This window comes from Anguilla anguilla, chromosome 9, assembly GCF_013347855.1.
Source record: "Anguilla anguilla isolate fAngAng1 chromosome 9, fAngAng1.pri, whole genome shotgun sequence".
NCBI lineage: Eukaryota > Metazoa > Chordata > Actinopteri > Anguilliformes > Anguillidae > Anguilla > Anguilla anguilla.
The window spans coordinates 32711706-32733688 of NC_049209.1; the positions used below are offsets into that span (position 1 = coordinate 32711706).

Consider the following 21983-nt stretch of genomic DNA (forward strand, 5'->3'; position numbering starts at 1 on the left):
CAGCAAAGGTCTGCCTACAGCAAAATCATAATCATAATCAACCAGAAAAATCATCACGCTGTTTGTCCATTTGAATTCACAAGTTTTCTCAGCAGTTTACACTCTGGTACTGGCAGTAAACACAATGTTAATTTATCAAAATTTGACTGACGGTTTCTGAGCAAAACAAGGATAGGCTCTTTGTACTTCAGCACAGAATTCATATCCAGCTCATAGTTTTGTAAAAACACTTCACACACTTCCCTGAACTCGGTTACAGACAAACATGAACCACATTCGCTTTGCACGCCTCACTTGTGCAGACTGTAATTGCTTAATTCTTTTCCCATTATCTAAGTGTTGACACGGATAAGCAGGCCAGGCTCATTGCAATTTCATAAGCTGTGCTGCAATTCTGTAATGTCACCCTGAGCAGTGTCCATACTGCGCAATGCAATAAAGCCATTAAAGCAAATTCAGATATGTTTGACAGTATATTCATGCATGTCAAACTGGGAGTTTTTGCCCCATAGGGTCAATCGAAATGTGTAGTGTGAGTTGAAAGGAGAACACTGCCACCTGGAGGTAGTCAAAGTCTCTCCACAGCCAGACACAGCGGTTTTGGACATGATGGGGGCAAATAAGGGAAAAAAACAATGGACTTCAACAGATAATGACAGAGAACAATGGAGTGTTCCTTAACATATAGTGTACGCGTTTTCATAACCAATCACATTGTTGAGAAAAATAGAATGCAAAGCTTACAAATGTATCATTTTCCATTTCAACAAAATACTGACTGGGTAATGGAACTGAATGTGTTACCAGTGTGCGCAGGAGAGTATTGTTATTTAATTCTATTTTGCAATACGTGGATGGCTGTGTTTACCTAGACAGCATTTTCAGCACGGACTGCTCTGATATGGCTTCACAGGGCTTCCATCTTCATTGGTGAAGCACAGGAGAAATCTGATTGGTCAACATGCCACAGCAGATGTCCCTGAAGAAGGTAGGGCTAATCTAGCCAGGCACAGCAAGGTGCTCCATTTTGATTACACATTCGGAACATGCAACTGTTGACACTCTTCACAACAACACATCCATTACATTACATCCCAGCCATTGAGAGACACCAAGGCAATGTGCTCTGTGCACTGATGCTTTATTTAGCAAAAGATTTGGGAACTTCAACCATACATATGTGGGTCTCTTCAGTTTCTTGTTAATAGTTTTTATAGAAGAAAAAAAACTTCAATGTTCAAAGAATGAGTCAAAATAGGACTTGACATGTACCAGCTGCAACACTAGGTGACAGCATAGGACAGTATGTCCATTTCCAGTAATAGTTGTAATCATTATTATGAATATCATTTGTGCTTTGCTATTCAAATTGTATACAATAAGTGCATTTCAGCAAAAGAAAGAAGGAATATTAAAAGGGGGCAGTTTAATTCAAATATATCCCTGACCTGACAATGAGAATAGACTGTGATGAAGAGGGCACTGTGATATTCTGTTTCTAAGATGTTGATGTTAAGAGCTAGACAATATATTTGTTGTGTGAGTATTCAATTTTTTTGTTTAGGAACTTATTAGTGTATGACATAGGGAAAAGCCAGAAGAATTTTAAAGCAATAACAAATATAATTTTGTCATTTAGCTGACACTTTTTGCCATTATGAATTACGAATGTGTATTTCATTTGGTAAGCAAACTCCATTTGAGCTAGAGATAGGAACACAGTAGTGCCCAGTGTTAACTCGACTCTAACAGAGTTTAAATGAGTCCAATATGGCCAGAGTTAAACATAAAACATATATTAAACTAATTACTAAGTAAAATACAAGGATTACTTTTTTTTTGTAAAATATGTTATCAATCACAAATGAAGTTAAAATAAGCAATAGGTAAAGGGAACTGTAGCAAATTATTTAAATGAAAAGTTAACCACATCATTTGCTTCCAGCATTTTTTTCTACAGATACTAAACACACACTCGCACGTACACACACATGCAAACACGCACACGTACACATGAACACACACATGCACACAGGCACACACACATGTACACACACACACGCACATGCACACACGCATGTACACACACAGTTACGAAAACGGGCCACAGTGGAAAACTATCCCTTGGGTTTTCCGGAAAAAATCTCTGACCTGCCCTGACTGGAACTAATCCGGAGCGGATCATGTAATCCAGGATTGCAGCTGAAGTCATCATCGTGCCCACAGAAACCACAATCCTCCCACAGCCAGTTCTCTCCCTCAAATTACTCTATCTGCACATCATTATGAACGACTGTCGGAAACTGATGAGTAAACATTCACTAAAGGCTAAACATTCACTGATGACTGCACATTCACTAACGACAGCTGATGACTGAACGTTGCCTGATGAATGAACGCTTGAAATTTTTGAGAAAATAAAGAATTGCAAATGCAATAAGACCAGTAGTGTACAAGCACAGAGCATTCTCTCCAAACAACACACAGATTTCTGCATGTAACTCAACAATCACACCATAAATATACCGATAATACAAAGTTTTTTAATGCAAAGTATGAAGTAAAGAATTTCCAGCTATCAATCAATCAGTCACTCAAACTTTTAAAGTCAACTAGTTCTTTCCTAATAATTCAAATCATATGTATTGTTGAGTGCGACAGACCTAGTCCAATGACATATATATGTTGCAGTTTTTCCAATAACCAGAAAAGGCTGTGTCTGTGTTTTCTTTTTTATTTGTTATGAGTTTTGAGTATAATTTTATGCACTACATACATTGCAAGGATCATATTGCTTGGCAACACACTCGCATGCAGTGCTCTTCCCTGTCCCATTCATTTCCTGAAATATCTCAATGTTATTGTCAAAACTATATAATAACATAAATAAATATCTCAATGGCTGTGGTTTAAAAAGAAAGGAAAAGACTGGAAAAAAAAACAAATAGAGCTCTGCAATGTTTCTGCTATTATCAGCACAACAGTAGCAGTTGCTAAGGACATAAAGCCACACAGGCTTTACATGTTAATCAGTGTTTGGCAAGCCTTTCTTGCATGCCTACGGCGATAGACAAAAATACACTACATATACATCTTATAACTTCTAGGTGGCACAGTGGTATACAAAAAATAAAAATAAATAAATAGATATAAATAAGCAATAATTACTATTAACAACAACAGCAACAACAATAATAATAATAATAATAATAATAACATTACATTGCATTTATTTAGCAGACACTTTTATCCAAAGCGACTTACAATACGTATGAAATACATATATGCTAAAATACATTTCAAAATTCAAAATAGGATAAGCTATGCTGTTTATGATAAGTTATTATACAATTGTTTGTTTAATTTGTATAATACATCTGGCAAATGAATAAAATAGTTCCGATAAATTTAAGAAAATGACCTGTTCTTAGAACAAAAACTGTTGCTCATTTATTGCTTTATAATGTCTGTGTTACTTAGTTCAGTTCAGTGTGATTTTATTCAGATCAGACACTATAAACAAACCTTTTTAAGTTGAAGTTTATTTTCAATACACTTTGTTTTATATGTCAGGGTGAATATTAGCTCTCATGATAGATAATCCTGAAATGTCTTGCTTTTTTTGCTCTTTCAGTGTGAATTCCAAGAAAAACAATCCTCCTTATTGCTTACTGCAATAGAGATTTTTAATTGTTTAATTAATGCAGAAATGACATGAATGCTGTGAAATTCTGCTAAATTGTAACTAGCCACCAACTTTTTCACTATTATAAGTATTATTCCTCTTCTATATCAATTGTTCTATATTGTTTTCCTCCATTCAAAAAAACTCTGTGCAGCTGTGTTGCCTCATGCTGCTCTTGATGTACAGCCAAGACTCATGCAATGTATTTTTACTCTCCATATAATCTGCCATTAACCTGTCAAAGTATCTATCGGCTAAAAGTCAGGAGGAGCTAAGGCAAAATGAAAACAGCTAAAGAGGCCTTATGAACTTATAGCATGGTAGAGAGTAACAGTAATGCAAACAGACCTATTGCAGAGAAATGATTTTAACTGTCATAGGCATCACAATACATGAAATTAAAATATGACCACAATGATTTTTATCATTTCTATTATTATGGTTGTTTTTGACCATGATGATGATTATTTCTATGAAGAGTCCTGAATATTTTTCTTTTTTCCTCTTATTTTACTCCAAAATTATAGGTTTATGCTAATAATAATAATCATCATCATCATCATCATCATCATCAGCAACATCATCATCATCATAATATCAATGATACCCAATAAATGTGTAATGTGTGGACAGAGAATCTCTAAATCATGTCCCCTTAGCTTTCATGCTTCCATAATGAAGGCATGCCCCTGGGATGCATTACCTGCAGAGGGAAACGCATTCCTGTCTTCGTTGTCTGCCAGTGTATATGTGCGAGGGAGGTGAACCTGTGGGCCACCGTGTCATTTCCTGTGGCGGGAAGGAATGTGTTGCTTGTCAGATTTCTAAATTTCTCCTTACTAGAGGATGTTTTTGGGCTGACATCACTGGCTGTATGTTTTTAAGAGTTCGGGGACTGACAGCCTTCTTTGACCTTTGTGACTGAACTGTAAGCATGGTCATATCAGGTGGGGAAGGGAGTGTGTGTGTGTGGTTGCATACTTGCATGAGTTCCATGTATCTAATAGCCATAGAGAGACACCGATGCTTCTTTTTAATTGCACTAAAGCAAGCTTTATAAAAAGACCTTTCAGGTTATGATTACATAAACTGTATAAATGACATAACTAACTCTTTTACCCCACTTACACTTTATAGACTCTAAGCACAGTGAAGAAACAATGTTGCAACACTGACTCCAATAAAAGGAAACCCAGAAACCGGGTAAAACATTGTTCGTATAAAAAAAGTCTGCATAATGTCTACATACTGTAGCACTAATTTACTTGTACCACCTCACAGTGCCTGACATAAGTATTTCTCATGGAGATAAACATTGTTATGATTACAAGTGGATCTTACTGGCTCTTGTCAAGCTAAATAAAGAGTTATTGAAATCTCTCTCCAGGGTTATGCATAACTTATGAAAGCTTATAAACATGCACTGTAGATAAAGTATATACATGATTCTTCTAAGTGTACATCTTTTCTAGACTTGCTGTCTACAAAGTGCTGCATTGGTAGACGGTATATAGCTGGTTATCATGTCTGGTCCACATGCACAAAGATTAATAGCATGCTCCACATGTTGGTCAGAGCACGAACTGTGATATTTATATTGTTCAAATTGCACAAGCTATTAAAAGTTGCTGGAAGCAACATCCCCAATTGGCACAATTAAATCTGTTGACAGCGGGTTTGGTGAGAGAGGTGCCAAATGTGGGCTTGGATGGTGCAACGCTGTGCTCAGGTTTAACTGTCATGCCGGAGAATGAATGGAATGCAAATGTTGCCTCCTTCTCCTTGTCCAGGCAAAGCAGACAATAATGTGCCCCTGTGTGTGTGTGCGTGTGCATGTGCGTGTGTGTGTGTATGTGTGTGTGTGTGTGTGTGTGCCTGCATGTGTATGTGTAACGAGGTAAGCAATACTGGCTCAAATATAATCCTTAATCATCAAATAATTGAATAATATTTATGACACAAGAGATTATTCATACCTACATTAATTTGACATGAAACTATAGTGTTGCCACAGAAAATATTTGTTAACTGTAATAAGGGTAATTCAGTGAAGAGAGTCATTTCAGAAATGGAGTGGGGTAAGGGTAAGCCATTGAATGCAGTTTTTTTTTTCATTGTAATATTCTAATCTCTGGCTCCCCATTGCTCATTCGTTACACGTCAGACGTTGCACCAGAACCCCGCCGATCCTTCGCCCGCCCTCCCAGACCGAGATTCCTGTGTCGCCACGGCGAGGGCATGCTGTAACTCGCTCCCCCGTCACGAGGAGAATCATCGTGTTCCGATAGATATCACAGACACATTCAGCACACACTCACATTCGAACGGGACCTATTACTGTCCTCGGACAGAAAAAGAACATAGTCACAGTTTCTCAAATGTCCCATAATGAACATAGAATGCATGGTTATCACAAATCTCCTTGGAAATTGCAGTGTTCTGTGATCGTCGCATGACCCTTGACTTTTCAATCGTTTGGTTCGGGCTCATGATTAACCTTGTCCTTGTGCCAGTCTGCCAGTGGCTCCAGACAGATAGGTATCTCAGACATGAGGAAGACACAGTGTGTTGAGGTTCAGCATTTTGGGGATAAAGTATCATAGCTTTCAATAACTGGATGGGCAGCTTCGTGTTTCAGCATTTGTACATCTGTATTCATGTTTCATATTTGAGCTTCAGAGCTCATTTTATTTTTATTATAATATGAGGGGGGGAGGGGGGAAGCCTATTCCAGCGTGCATTGGGCGAGAGGCAGGAATACATCTTGGACCGGTCACCAATCTATTACAGGGCACACACACCATTCACTCACACACTCATACTTACGGGCAATTTAGTGTCTGCAGTTTTATTATTTAATGGGTAAGGAGCAAGCCTTGCAACCTAAAGGTTGCAGGTTTGATTCCCAGGTAGGGAATCAAACCTTCTTGCTGTGAGGCGACAGTGCTACCCACTGCACCACCGTGCCGCCTATCTTCATATTTCATTTTATATTCCCGTCTTGAATTTTTCATTTACTAATCAAGTAATAAAGAACTTTTTCAGAAGGTAAATAGAGCAAAAAGCACCGCTGAGAATAACTGTGTGTTTATGTTTGAGTACTCCATAGCTCTGAACGAGGTCATTTTGCCAGAATGAATGAATCTAGAAATGACAGGATATGAACATCAAGCTCGGCAGCATGGTTACTCTAAGGAGGATGAGAGAAAAAGAAATAAAAAATAATAATAATAATACATTCATATTATTAAATGACTGCAGTGGTACAGTCATGATTCAGTTATACAGCCCCAAAGCCTGCACTGCACACAAACAGATACTGTTTTAAATACATATAACAAAAAGTTATATTAACAGAATTTGTATACATAAGGGGCAAATTAAAACAGAAAAAAGTTGTTCATCTTTTATACCCTTATTAAAACCTTTAAATGGAAAAACATGTGGACAATTGATTACCAACAAAGAGGTCCTGTCCACATCTTAAAATCAGGTGTACCACCAAAGAGGATCCACAATTTGGGGGTTGTAAGAGTTGGTTCAAGGAGAGGTAAAAGAGTTGTTCACATACACACACACAGGCATACACACACACATGCAGTGCAGGGAAACTCTTCGTTAAGGGTGCTGTGGAAAGGCATTTCATTCTCATTCTCTATTTTTAGAGCACAAGTGCTCTCCTGAGATGGTCAGGTGGTTTAGAGAGAGCACCTACCTCACACTATTTCAGCATGCTCTATACTACTTAAACACAGATACAATACACTTAATACTACTTCAGCATGTCCTATACTGCCTAAATACTCTGTACAGCCCATCACATTTCATACTACTTCATACTAATTCAGCATAACTTATACTGCTTAAACATTCTACAGCCTCAACACACTTAATATTATTTAAGCATATTGTTCTCTAATAGCTATGCACGGTCTATACCAGTCGCAGCCAACCCTGTTCCTGGAGATCTACTGTCCTGTAGGTTTTCACTCCAACCCTAACAAAGCACACCTCATTCAACAGCTAAGGATCTGCATTGAGCTGCCAATTAGTTTAGTCACGTGTGCCAAATTAGTGTTGAAATGAAAACCTACAGGACGGTAGATCTCTAGGAACAGGGTCGGTTACCACTGCTCTATACAGCCAGACAAACTTCATACTACTGCACCCAGCTCTCCTGCCTAAACGCACTCTACAGCCTCAAGACACATTTTACTGCCCAGCACACACAGTGCTGCCTACTCTACATGTCCCAGCATGCCCTAGACCAACATGTAATAGTTTCGCCTACACACTACATAAAGCCTCAAAATGTTTTATATTGACCCAACAGACTATACTGCCCCAGCACAGTCTAATTCCCTTACCACTTACTGTACTGCCCCAGCACAGTCTAATTACCTTACCACTTACTGTACTGCCCCAGCACAGTCTAATTCCCTTACCACTTACTGTACTGCCTCAGCACAGTCTAATTCCCTTACCACTTACTGTACTGCCTCAGCACAGTCTAATTCCCTTACCACTTACTGTACTGCCTCAGCACAGTCTAATTCCCTTACCACTTACTGTACTGCCCCAGCACACTGTACTGTACTACCTAAGCATGTTCTGTATTAAGCTCACACACTCACACTCACATACACACACACTGCTACAACTCACGACACATCGCCATGTGTGCAGATGCATGTACACATATAATGAAGACATGTACCTGCATGCATGCACAAAAACAATGCACACACACACATACACAAAATGATGCATACATTATAAACATACACTTGTGTAGCGTACACACACACACAAAATGTAACACACAGTATAAACACATACACTCGTGTACATGCACACACATACATACACACACTCATAGACACACACACACACACACACACACACAAACGCACACACATGCATACATGCACACATACACACACAAACCCTTGAAAAGGAGAAGAGAGCTCCTCCCAGACAGAATCCCTCTGCATTGTGAATGTGTTCAAGAGAAAAGGGAAGCAAAGTGCTGGAGAGAGAGAGAGAGAGAAAGCGAAAGAGAGAGAGAATGAGAGAGAGAGTGAGAGAGGAGCAAGAGAGAGAAAAGGAAGAGGGAAAGAGAGAGAGTGTGAGAGAGAGAGAAACGTCCACTCCTCCAAGCCTGCAATCACAGACGGCTGCTCACACTTCTCTTCTCTCCGTTCGACAGGAGACAGGGCTGAGCGCTCCCGCATCCTGGCGGCCGGTGGAGAGGACAGACCAGGCTCAGTGTCCCCCCTTCCTCACCTCCTCCTCCTCCTCCTCCTCCGCTCACCTTTAAATCACCGAGTCTGGCGCAAGAGCCCGGGATTTCCCCAGAGGAGCAGCGGGAGGACACAAAACAGGAACACGAGATGTTCGCCGACACTGAATGAGGAGAGCGAGAAAGAAAGAGAGAGAGAGAGAGGGAGAGAAAAGGAGAGTGCCAGAGAGGGGGAGAGCTCGCCCTCACAATGCTGCGTCTGAGCGCTGGTGCCTGGGGCTGATCTGGGCTCGGGTTCGACAGTGACAGCGGAGCTCCCGCGCGCCGGGATGAGAGAGCTGGGAGCGCGGTTCCTCCACTGATCCGTCTGCGCCACCCGACGAAACCACGCCCACCCGCCCCCTGGCCCCCCCCCCTCCTCCGCCGGCCACTGGGGCACTATGTGGATGTTTTTCACGGCCGCCGTGTGGATCGCGGGCGCGCTGGCTCTCGCTCGCGGCTACGGCTTCGGACAGGACTACTACGAGGCCGCCGGGGACACGGAGGACACAGAGGTGAGAGAGCGATGGGCGGAAACCCCGCCGCGGCATTGTCTCGCAGGTGGCAGCTGTCGGCTTCGCGCGGCGTGGTGCCCAGTATGCGGACACCGCGGTACGAACTTAATTCCCCCCCCCCCCGCCCCCGAAACATTAGCGCCATCCTGATTAGCGCGGCGAAGGGCGGTAATTCGACAGCTCGGCGCGCTTCCCTCTCTTCGTTCGTCTCCAGGCTCTCCCTCTCTCCGTTTTCCTTTCTGAAACGCGGAGGGCCTCACGGTGTGGGTGTGTGCCTGCGTTCCTTTAACTGCTTCCTAACTTGACTGCAGAGCTGAAAAAAAGTGTGCAGATGACTGTGTGTGCGTGTGCGTTTGTTTATACGCGGCTGTACGGGTGTACGTGGTCACGGTTCTGTATGTGTGTACGGATGTGTTTGTGTTGAGTGTGTGCGTGTGCGTCTGTTTATATGCTGCTGAATGGGTTTACATGCTTACATTTTAGCATGCAGGCATGTGCATGTGTATCTGTTTATACATTACATTACATTAGAGGCATTTAGCAGACGCTCTTATCCAGAGCGACTTACACAACTTTTTACATAGCATTTTACATTGCATCCATTTATACAGCTGGATATATATACTGAAGCAATGCAGGTTAAGTACCTTGCGCAAGGGTACAAGGGTAGTGTCCTTACCCGGGAATCGAACCTGCGACCTTTTGGTTACAAGCCCAGTTCCTTACCCACTATGCTACACTCCCCTATACGCAGCTGTATCCGTTAACGTGTTTGCATTTTTGCATGCCTGTATGTATGCATTTGTAATGTGTGTATGCGTGTGTGTCTGTTTATATCCGGCTCTATGGGTTTACGTGTTTGCGGTTCTGCATGCATGTATGTATGCATTTGTATTGTGTGTATGTGCATGCTTATGTGGATGTGCATGTGTGTGTGTGTGTATGTGTGTGAAAGTGTGTGTGTATGTGGGTGTGCATGCATGTGTGTGTGTGTGTGTGCAGTGTGCAGTGTGCATGCATAATGTGTGTATGTATATGTGTTCATGCATATGTGTGCATGTGTGTGTGTGCAGTGTGCATGCATAATGTGTGTATGTATATGTGTGCATGCATGTGTGTGTGTGTGTGTGCGCAGTGTGCATGCATAATGTGTGTATGTATATGTGTGCATGCATATGTGGGCATGAGTGTGTGTATGTGTATGCGTGTGTGTGTGTGTGTGCGTGTGCGTGTGCGTGTGTGTGTGTGGGTGTGTGTGTGTGTGTGTGCTCTTTCAGGGCAGGCTTTCACACCACTGTAATATGATAGCACATATCAGAAGAAGGGGAGCAGTCCAGAGTGCAGTGTTTTATAGAGGAGGGACAGAGAGGCATGCAGTGTGTGTTTAAATCAACCCAGAGTTACGGCGAAAAATAAAGAGCAATTAAGGAAGGAAGGATGGAAGGAAGGAGGGAAGGAAGGGCAGGTGCATGTTTGTTGGCTCTGAAGCAGCTGGCTGTTCTCCCTGTGACCGGCCAGAGAGGCCAAGGGAAGCAAATGCACTGCATACAGTACATACCCAAACACACACTATCTCTCTCTCTCTCTCTCTCTCTCTCTCTCTCTTGCTCCCTCTCTCTCTCTCACACACAAACACACACACACACACACAGACACAAACACAAATATTTTTGAATACCTCAGGCACTGTGCTCAGAGCAGCAGATGTTAGATCCAAACACATACGCACCACGCACTCGGTTCCTCTGCTCAGCTGTCAGACAGTGACGCTCTGCTGTGTCTACAGCAGGACCCTGGTCCCTGTGATCCTCTCAGCCAGAGTCCTCGCTTCACTCGAGCGTCCAATAGCAGGGGGTGAGGGCGTGCCCTTTCTCCTCCACTGACCCTGGCTTCCTGCGTGGCAGCTAATCAGATCACTCTCCTTCAGAGGGCGGAGTGACTCGCATGGCCCTTCCGGCTCAGATTGCTCATGAGTGGCTAGGTTTCCGGACATGTGGGTTCACCTGTTGCTCAGGTATACTCACCTGTGAGCATCACCTGCTGCACAACACCCTGCTCAGAAAGTCACATTTTATTCTGATTTCACATGAAAAAAAACATGGAGGAAATGTGTAGCTGGAAGTGCTACAAGCTGTTGAAATGATAAAAGTACAGATATTTATCATGTGACCACTGGTGTGACCACGGGGGAAATTTTTTGTTGTTTTTGTGCATCGGAGACATAATTTAATTTTGTTGATTTGTGCATCTTAAATCAGTGATAAATTACTGTATATTCAGTATAAATGGTTTATTTCAGTAGTGGGGCAACAAATTGTTATAGCACTTAGAAAAATTTTTAAAAATATGATTCTGGGACATCTGAAAGAGCTGGTTTATGATTCCATATATGTGCAGTAGCAGACTTACCTGCATATCCCCTGTAATACAAACACATCTCTGACAACAACTAATTTCTCCAAATGTCATGTGATGTGAATTTAACATCAGGGTTCAGCTGCAATCAAACACAATCACGCACACACGCACACACACACATATACACACACTTCCGAGCACAGGAAAGTGAACCAGGCTGACAGCCAAAAGATTTAGCTTAGTTTATTCCTTGGCAAGACACTGCTGTTATACACTTGAGCAAGGTACTAAACTTCAACGACCTCAGCAAATATCCAGCTGTATAAATACGTAACATGAAAAAATGTAAGGGATGTAAATCATCGTGGTTACGGGCACACCATGGTAAGGGTATCTTAGCACAGAAATAATATATGGACAAAAAATAATAAAAATACACCCTGTTTCTGGCCTATGTCCTAGAGTGGCATAATGGTAATATTTCCCCTGGATGATTAATACACACATCACCCAGTTTCACAATTTCATTCGAAAGCATTTTCTGACACAAATGTTTTCATGGCCTCCCCCCCTCATCTCAACTCCATGCTTCTGAACCTGAGTTTCTTCAGTCCGGAAGGAACTATAAGGAAATTGAGCAGGTCTCCTACAAAATTGCCCTAGTTTCTGTCCAGAAACTAATTGTGCACCTCAACAAATTGTTCCCCACTCAGCTGCTCAAACAATCATTATATTTTTCATGACACATTTTTATACTTATATATTATATCCTATATTACACAGTATATTCATATTAAATGTAGAATATGCCTGTAATACAGTCCAGGACAGGGGTCTCCAATCTTATATAAAAAGGCCCGGTGTGGGTGCAGGTCGTTGTTTTATCCCAACACTAAGACACCTGATTCTGCGTATAAAAGCCTTGAATGAAGACCATAATTAGTCAATTATTTGAATCAGGCGTCATAGTGCTGGGCCCAGGGCACCCACACCGGCCCTTTTTGGATGAGATTGGGGACCCCTGGTTCGGGACCCGCTGGCCTGGTGGGTGTGGCACTGTAACCATGGCAATGCATTTCCATGCCCTCAGCTTGGCAGTGTGGGAGAGAGCCGCCTGGACGGGGTGACCAGCGTGGACGAGCTCCTGGAGATGCTTTACCCCGAATACAGCCTGGTCCAGCACTGCCTGCGCAAGAGGGCGCCCACCACCCCCTACCCGCCCGGCCCAAAGGAGGGCCTGTGGGGCAGCCCCCTCCAGGCCGCCCACTACAAGGTCGACGGGACCTTAGAAGGTGAGACTGGCCCCAGTTCCCCTCCATAACTCCGGCTCTATTACCAGGTCAAGAGGGCATTCAGTCAAATTCTAATGATGCTTTCCTCAAATATGGTTGGGGAACCACTTTAAGCGAGTTATTGTTTTATTGTTATTCTGAAGACAGTCTTTTCCAGGGTGGCATATATGGTGTGGTACTGTAGATAAGCCCAAAGCTTAAAAACAAGATGGACTAATTTATTAAAATAAAAAAGATTATTTATTTATTACATTTTTTTAAATTAAATTAAATATGGTGTTTAGCTGTTATCCTCAAGAGCAGATTGCAAACAGTTTAACAAAGTGAATGTAGAGGTTGCTTTCCTCAGAGCTGTTGAATTTGAGTGCAATGGAAATAAAATTCATCTTATAAGATATATACGCTTATAGATGCAGATGACAACAGAATGCTTATAATCCATTTTTTATTTGGCAAATGTTTCAATTTATTTGTTTTGGTTTTTTTTTTTTTTTGTTTTGTTTCTTTGCTTGTTTCACGTGGATGCCTGCGTTCTCAGTGCATTTCAACTACCTTAACAGTCTGTGGGTATGCGTGCTATGGCATGTGTCACGTGTGAAATTTTGAAATTCCACTAAGGGTGGATGACCTGAGCCATGTGTATGGTGTGCAGAGGGTTTGCTGAATCCCATTGGAGCCCTTAAAACAAGGTTCTACTGTCATTTTTCATGGGAGCCATGTTTGGAACTTGAAAAAATGAAGCACAGGGGTCAGACATTTTCCATTACGAGATGAATGTGTTCGTGCGTAAACAATGCACAGACATTACTAAGGAAACACATTCTTTTCCACTATTTCCGTCTTGCCAAGGTCCAGAAGCAAGAACGCAAACCTGGTCACAAAATTACACTGTACAAGTGTTCAAGCAGCTGCATACTTTTCAACAATTTCCCCGCTCTTAAATAACTGAGGTTCAACAAGATCAAGAAAAAATGTAAGAAAACAAATAATAGCCAGAGGTTCGACTATTGCTCTCCATAGACTATAGAGATTGATATCTATATAGCTGTCTTAATGTTATAGCCTGAAGACTGAACTGAGTGACCTCTTTAGAGGAAGCGCACTTGTCCTACAAATGAAAATGTAAAAAAAGCTGAGTTGCTTTTTCCCCATTGTATCCCTGTCTCATGGACTCCTGTATGAAATACAGCCCAGGAAGAGAGGCTAATAAATAAATTGAGCAGTCAGGCGCTATGATGAAACATCCGTAAAGACCGAACAGCTGCGTGGACGACACGGAGCTGTGGCCTGCACTTAGGACCTTTTGGCAGCTCTCGCACACAGGCGGTCCAACCCGAAAAACAGCTGTCCTCCAGCAACACTCATCTGCATTCCTTCAAAAGAGTGCTGCTGCAAGCCATTGACTCCTAGCACAGAAAAGGTCACGAGCGCAGGAGAGTGTTGTGTCCTGAGGACTGCGCGTCCTTGGGCGAGATAGAAACATGAATGATTAAACTTTACGAGACAGGAGCATTGAAGATTGTGAGGCCATTGCATGTACGGGCATTTGGCTCCTCTGAACTCTCCCTAAAGATTTGGTTAAATCTGAAGGTTAAGGCCGAAAAAATATCTTTTACAACATCCCTGTGTTTTCTTTTGAAAGATACTCGAGGGTCTAAACAGCAAGTACTTGTGAGAATCATCTAAATGAACTCTTCAGTTCTGAGAAAGAATGATACGGTTATCAAACTTTTACAAATGACTACCCGTGTATATGTCTACATCAGGGGTGCATCAACAAGGGCCGATCTGTTTCAGGATTTTGTGCCAACGTCTGCTCTTAATTATTTAATTAGCTCAATCATAACTAAATCTGGCATTTGTATGAGGACCAGCTACAGTCGCACGCTGAAAGTGTCTCCTGAAGATTTTACTTCTTTCAAGTGCAGAAGTGAACCAGCTTAATTTATATAGCTGTCAGACAATTAAACTGTGGTTGTAACTGGTTGGAACAAAAACCAGCACGCTGACCAGCCCTCCAGGACCAGAGTTGTGCACCCCTGGACTAAAAGAAGGAGCTAATTCAAAAGCACTCCGCCTGCGCTTTTGTTTTGTTTTTTGCCCTGAAAGCCTGTTGTGTTTTTCCCTGTGCTCCGCGCAGCCATCATGGAGGAGATGCAGCGTGTGGCCTGTCGCCCACGGGAGGTGTGTCTGGAGGTGTCTAAGGAGTACCCAGAGAGCACCAGCCACTTCTACGTGCCCCGCTGTGTGTCTGTGTACCGCTGCGGAGGCTGCTGCAACCACGAGGCCCTGTTCTGCACCAACACCAGTCAGAGCCTGGTCAACAAGACCGTGAGTACCTCTAAACCACTCTCACACACACACACACACACACACACACACACTGTTCTGCACCAACACCAGCCAGAGTCTGGTCAACAAGGCCGTGAGTACCTCAAACCACTCAGACACACACACACACTGTTCTGCACCAACACCAGCCAGATCCTGGTCAACAAGACTGTGAGTACCTCTAAACCACTGACACACACACACACACACACACACACACTCACAGTTCTGCACCAACACCAGCCAGAGCCTGGTCAACAAGACCGTGAGTACCTCTCACACATACACACACGCGCGCTCACGCGCGCACACACACACACACACACATAGTACTGCACCAACACCAGATAAAGCCATGAGTCACTCTCAACCTCTCACACATACACAGACACGCGCACAATCACAATAAACACTATTTTGGGCCTGAAAACAGAACAAAATGCATAATCAATCCCAGAGCAGAGGTGGAATAATACACTACAGCCCAAACCCTGTATTTGTTTGCCTTTGTGAGTTCATATTGCACAATGCTAATTACATGTATTTATTTATTCATTTATTTTTTGGTGGAGTCAAAATGAACAGAATACAATAATCTACACTGCTGCGTTAGTCATATTTCTATGTGGAAAGAAAAAAAAACTGTGAAGCAGTTTACATGAAAATTGTAGGTACTCGTTTTAACCCGAATCAAGACCATTATTTAACAGCAGTTTGGTGCTTGATGCTGACTCCAGCCAAACACTCTCCTCACGTTCTGTTTCCCCAGCTGGTTCAGCTGTCCCCACCACAGTCGGAGCGCACTGTGATCATGGCAACCTTCGTCAACCACACAGCCTGCGAGTGTCAGCCCAAGAGACCGCTCCGCCCCATCATACGGAGAGCGGCCGCCTTCCACCACTCCCTGTGAGTAATCCGCCGCGTTCCAGCAGGAAGTGACATGAAGACGGGACCATTTTTAAGGGCACTGAATCCTCGAGTGTTAATCTTTTCTATGTGTATGGTGGCTCGTGTAATTTTTTGAAGTGTTCAGTGCTTTACGTAGTTTTGTGAAACAAATTTTACTGGGGAGATTTTTTTTTTGTTGTTTCCGCATTCGGAACATCAAGTCGTATTCTTAGGCCTGTCTTCTTGCTGCCGTGCTCTTCACTAAGTCTTCATCAATTTGAGGGAGCGAAGACGAGCATGTGCATACCACCGAAGAACATGCTGCCAGCCAGCGCTTTCAGATTCAATGCAAGCCCATCTCTCTGGGCTCAAAAAACAGCATGCTTCACCTGGCAGCCCTATTATCATCCATACTTATGTAAGGATATATTTCACTGCAGCAAGAACATCTTGCTCAATGGCAATACAGAAGAACTGCACCTGGGATTACACCTGAAATCTTTCGGTTACACCTTCAGTCACCAACATGCCACACTTCACTACCACTACAAGCTGGTTTTTATTTTCGCTATAGACTCGCCATAAAGAATAATGATATATGGGCCATAGACAAACTCAGTAGTCACTGGAACCCAGCTTGCTTTTTGTTATGCCTACAGTACGCAAAAGACTTTTGGTTGGTTGCTTAGCGACAGGCGTGACACTGGCCTGCAGCAATGAATTATGCATGAACTTTCCTAGGGAAATAAAGTAGGAAATAGGCCACTGCCCCTACGCTGAGTACCTTTCAGAGTCCTTTTGGAGTGAATCGTGATATAGAGATTGCTTTCCCCTCTTCTGGATCCTCGGGGCTTGCATAATTCATTTGAATTGCTCGGAGAAGGCGACAGGCTAGCAGGGAGTGGGGGGGGGGGTCGATTTCTCATGGCAGACCCCTGTGGAGTCCCACAGGTTTTGAGGAATTCTGGGAGTGCACTCCGCCCCACCCTCCCACTCCCCCACCCCATTCCCCAACCCCCCCTCCAGCCTCCGGGACCCGGGATGATCCATGTTTCCGCCCCCCTCCCCAGGTGTTCTCCCCCAGACACCCCCTGTGACGTGGGGCTGGTCTGGGATCCCACAGGTTGTCAGTGTGTATCCGAAGACGAGAGCGCTCTGTCCGCAGCTGAGCTGGGTAAGCCTGCCCACGTTTCCTTCCAGCATCAGCACCCCCTAAGGCATCGGTACCCTTGAGTTCAGCTAACTGTAAACACATTTATACCAGTGTGCTTTTTCTCAGCACATTTACTATTATTATTATTATTATTATTATTATTATTATTATTACTGAAGCAGAGTGTATTCACGTGAACTGAACAAAGCCATGCTTGTTTTGAACATTTGACAAAATACGATAGTTTCAGTATTGTTCAGTGAAACAATTTAATTTCATTTTTTAATGCTTTTCCCCTTTACCACCCCAGTGTGTAATGATAGCACAGACAAGCGTGTGCTCTCCTGCAAAGCATGTGATGTCAGCTGGCAATTCTAATCAAACTGCTGTTTGCTAGTGGGGCTCACACAGACATGAGTAGGAGGAAGAAACTTCATGAACAGCTTAGTTTAAGACTTGTGTCCGATTGACCAGCAGTGATTGCCTTGTCATCCTTGCTGATAGAAAACCCTCCCATTCTTGGGTGACACTGAGGTCAACTGTGTGTCGCCCAGCAACAAGATTGTTTTCTGTTAACCAGGATGACGGTGTCTCATGGTGTACCAGAGATTTCTGCTGACTTGTTCCAGATTAGACACCAGACCATGAGGTCGTTTCCAGCACTAGAACAGTGCCTTAACAGTATGAGTCACCTAGCAGCCCTATGACAGATTTTAGGCAAGTCAGTTTCTTAGAAACTACCCACAATGCAATGCTGCATCCACGCTTAGACTAAATGTTAGAGCCACATGTCATCTTACCTGAAAACTAAGATCAACACATCATATTTCAACTCTGAATAACCACTTGCAGAGTATGTATGCAGCATTTTAATGGCAATGAAATATCAAGGGTGTTCCTACATCTGATGAGCTTTTAACAAGCGTGTCAAACTCCAGTCCTGGAGAGCCACAGTGTCTGCCGATATTTCAATCAACAGCCAAATAAGGCCTTGAGAACAATGTCTGTGGACACACTGAAAACCAGCAGACACTGCAGCCCTCCAGAACTGAAGTGTGACACCCCTGGCTTAAGAGGCGGTTGCCTCTTACAAATACGTTAATAAGTTAGTCAATTATAATCGACACCCCGTGTGTTTACTACCCCACCCCAGACCCCCTGGACGCCGCCCTGCTGGCCCTCTGTGGCCCCAGCAAGGTCCTGGACGAGGAGCGGTGCGAGTGCGTGTGCCAGAACGGGCTGACGGAGGCCAGCTGTGGGCCGGGGTGGCGGCTGGACGAGGCGGCCTGCGAGTGCGTGTGCGAGGGCCAGCCGGCCCCCGGGGCCTGCCCGCCCAACCAGCGCTGGGACCCTGAGCTGTGCGGCTGCGTCTGCAGCGCCAGCTGCCCCCGCAGCCAGCCCCTCAACCCCGAGACCTGCCTGTGCCAGTGCCGGGAGAGCTCCCAGACGTGCCTGCTGCAGGGCAAGAAGTTCAACCCCCAGACCTGCAGGTAACCACGACCCCGAATCTCGACCTCGACCACAACCCCAACCGCGACCGCGACCTCTACTACAACCGCTTCCCCGATCGCGACTGCGATTGCAACCTTGACCGCGACCCCAACCGCGACCTCTACTACAACCACTTCCGTAACCATGACCGCGACTGCATCTGCAACCGCGACCCCGACCACGACTGTGACTGCGACCTCGACCGCACCCTCACCTCGTTCCACCATCGTTCAGGCACTCAAACAGCCAAACCTTCAAGCCACTGGCAGCTGATCTGTGTAATTCTATTTCACACAGCATTCTAAGTCAGGACAACAAAGTCAGAAAATGCGTCAGACGCTGCAAGTCGTAACAAACACAACAGGAAATTGTAGAAGAAAGGAGAGCGTTTAAACAATGATGGCAGAGAGGATATGGCCTCCAGTGGATTTTGAAAAGCTTTCAGAGCATAATAAGCAACGAGACTCTTCCAAGCAACGCTGGCCTGAGAACAAGGAAATATTATGAAACAAGTCCTTGCTCATAATAGCCGCATAACCACTAACACTTGGCCCTGACCACAGCACGGTCTCTCCCATCCTGTCCTTGGGCTCAGAGCTAATGGCTTATTGGGACTTCCTGACAGAAAGTTTGCTTACTGCAGGGGTGGAGGAGGTTAAGAGGAAGGCCATTCTGGGGCCTTGAGCAGTTCTCGAAATGCATTGTAAAATGAGACTTTCGTGGAAAAAGGAAAACATTTTTCAGCAGAATAAGCCACACTGGTCTTGTTCGCTGGCTTCCTTGTGTTCCAGCTTACATTTAATTTTACAAAATGCATATATAACAATAATAATAATCATCATCATCATCAAATAATCACACTCTAGAAGAAAAAATAGACAGCATCATGCAGGACACCAAAGTCCATACAGTTTTCTAAAGATAAGGTAACACTTACTAGCTCCTCCAAAGGGTTTTACAACTTTTTCTTTTTTTGAAGAACTGAATGACGATGTGTAACGGAGGTGACTGAACTGAAACTGAACTGAACTCTGTCTGTCTCTCTTCAATAGCTGCTATCGGCTGCCCTGCAGGAATCCGCACAGGAAGTGTCCCACAGGCTTCTATTACAGCCACTATGTCTGTCACTGTGTCCCCAACTACATGAGGTCGGGGGAGTGGAACTAAAGAGGAGGGGCCTGCGTCCATCGCATCGTTATTTATTTCCTTTGACGGACACGGACCCGCTCGCAGTACCCAGGGCGACGCAGGTTGTACATATTGCTCACCAATACGGATGGGAGCTGGATTTTAACCCAAGCGGTTTGAGGTCGAGGGCCTCACTGAAGGGCGACTACAGGAACAGCCTGTCCAGAATCTGCCACCGCAGCCCTCCTTGTCACCCGACCCTGTTGCCTAGCAATGCGACACGTGGTTTCCCTGGCGTCCGCATCCTTGTGAGCAGTGCCAGGGCTGGTACTGCAGGGGTGAGATGAACATTGCCATGGAAACCCTACAAATTAAAAACAGGTCTGCTTGGGAGAAGGATCAGGCAATGCAGCAGAAACTTGTTTTTTTAACATTAATGGGGTAAGACAAAAGGGTCATAATGAGTGAGCCTTATACGGTGACTCAAACAGTGTTTCATTTAGCCACAGTCTCTTGAGGGACACTGCTTACAGAAATAACTTACTTACAGAAACAAAAGCAGATAAATCCAAGGACAGCATACTTACCCACAGGTTTCACAAGGTGCTCAAATACTGAAAAGATTAACGGTTAGCTTGCTGAACTAAAGACCCAGGTCGATGACACCAGGAACCAATCACCTATCATCCTGGATCGAGAGGATGATGTCACTTCCTGCAGCATACTTGCATCAGCTCCTGAAGTTGATCACATTGAGGTCCCAGGGCTCTTTCCAATCGCTTATTTTACATCCCTGTATCCTTTCCTCGCTGCTTTGCTCCACCCATCAGAGGATGCAAGGGAAGGACCTAAGGCCAGAGGAAACAAGAAAACATATATTAGGCAAATGGAACGTCCTTGTTCAGTCAAGCGTCAGATTGAAGCCACGTCAGTTATAAAACATGGCAGATGGGGAGGAATGGATCCACAGGTTGATCATTTATACATCATGTGTTCTGAAAAAAAATGCTTCCGTAAAGGATTCACTTGTGTATCCTTGCTCAAGCATACTTCAGGAGCCTCCTAGCTTCTTCATGAAGCATTTAATAAGATGTCCTTAAAGATGGTGGACCTGGATCAATTTCCGGGTCAGTCAAGGACTGAGGAGACAAAACAGATAGAATAAGTGATTGGAAAGAGCCCCTGGTTTTTGCTGAATGTACTTCACTTGAGGGTTACAGAACAGTTTAATGTCACAGACTGCAGATACTTTAAGTCAGAGGTGTCAAACTGAATCCCAAGGGGGCCGCAGTGTCTGCAGATTTTTTGTGGTTTCCTTTCAATCAGCTGCCAATTACAGCCTTCAGAACAAGGTGTGTGGATTCCTTAGCCAATCATGAACTTAAATGAAACACTGCCGAGAACACCCAAAAACCAGCAGACATTGCAGCCCTCCAGGACTGGAGTTAGACCCGCAGACACTGCGCCCCCTCCAGGACTGGAGTTAAACCCGCAGACACTGCGCCCCCTCCAGGACTGGAGTTAGACACCTGTGCTTTAAGTGGTCTATATGTAGTTAAAAATGCTGCCTTTGTAAAACTTTGTCACATAATGTCATGATTTTGCAAAGTGACCGAATGCAACCGTGTTTCACAACCTCATTTATAAGACTGTCAAACTATGGTTTCACAATAAGATTCAAATTGTACATTTCCTGAAATACCATTTATTTTATTTTCATTTTTCATATAATTTTACTTGATAAATTAAATTAAATGTTCACTTAACAAACAAAAAAAAGTATTTAGTATGAATAATATGCTACGGAATGTAACCCTGGAAATAAGACCAAATAAATGCATATTTATTAAAATAAATGTTC

At 43.7% G+C, this 21983-nt stretch overlaps 1 protein-coding gene across 1 annotated transcript; it reads left to right on the forward strand.

The window, feature by feature from the left end:
* Positions 1–8725: 8725 nt before the first annotated feature.
* On the forward strand, positions 8726–21508 carry LOC118234937 (vascular endothelial growth factor C-like). The gene is made up of 7 exons (XM_035431821.1): positions 8726–9481; positions 12930–13131; positions 15272–15462; positions 16232–16368; positions 17421–17524; positions 18657–18993; positions 20047–21508. Exons 1-7 carry the CDS (start codon positions 9368–9370, stop codon positions 20159–20161), a joined length of 1200 nt encoding a protein of 399 aa, XP_035287712.1. The 5' UTR covers positions 8726–9367; the 3' UTR covers positions 20162–21508.
* The last annotated feature ends 475 nt before the right edge of the window (positions 21509–21983 follow it).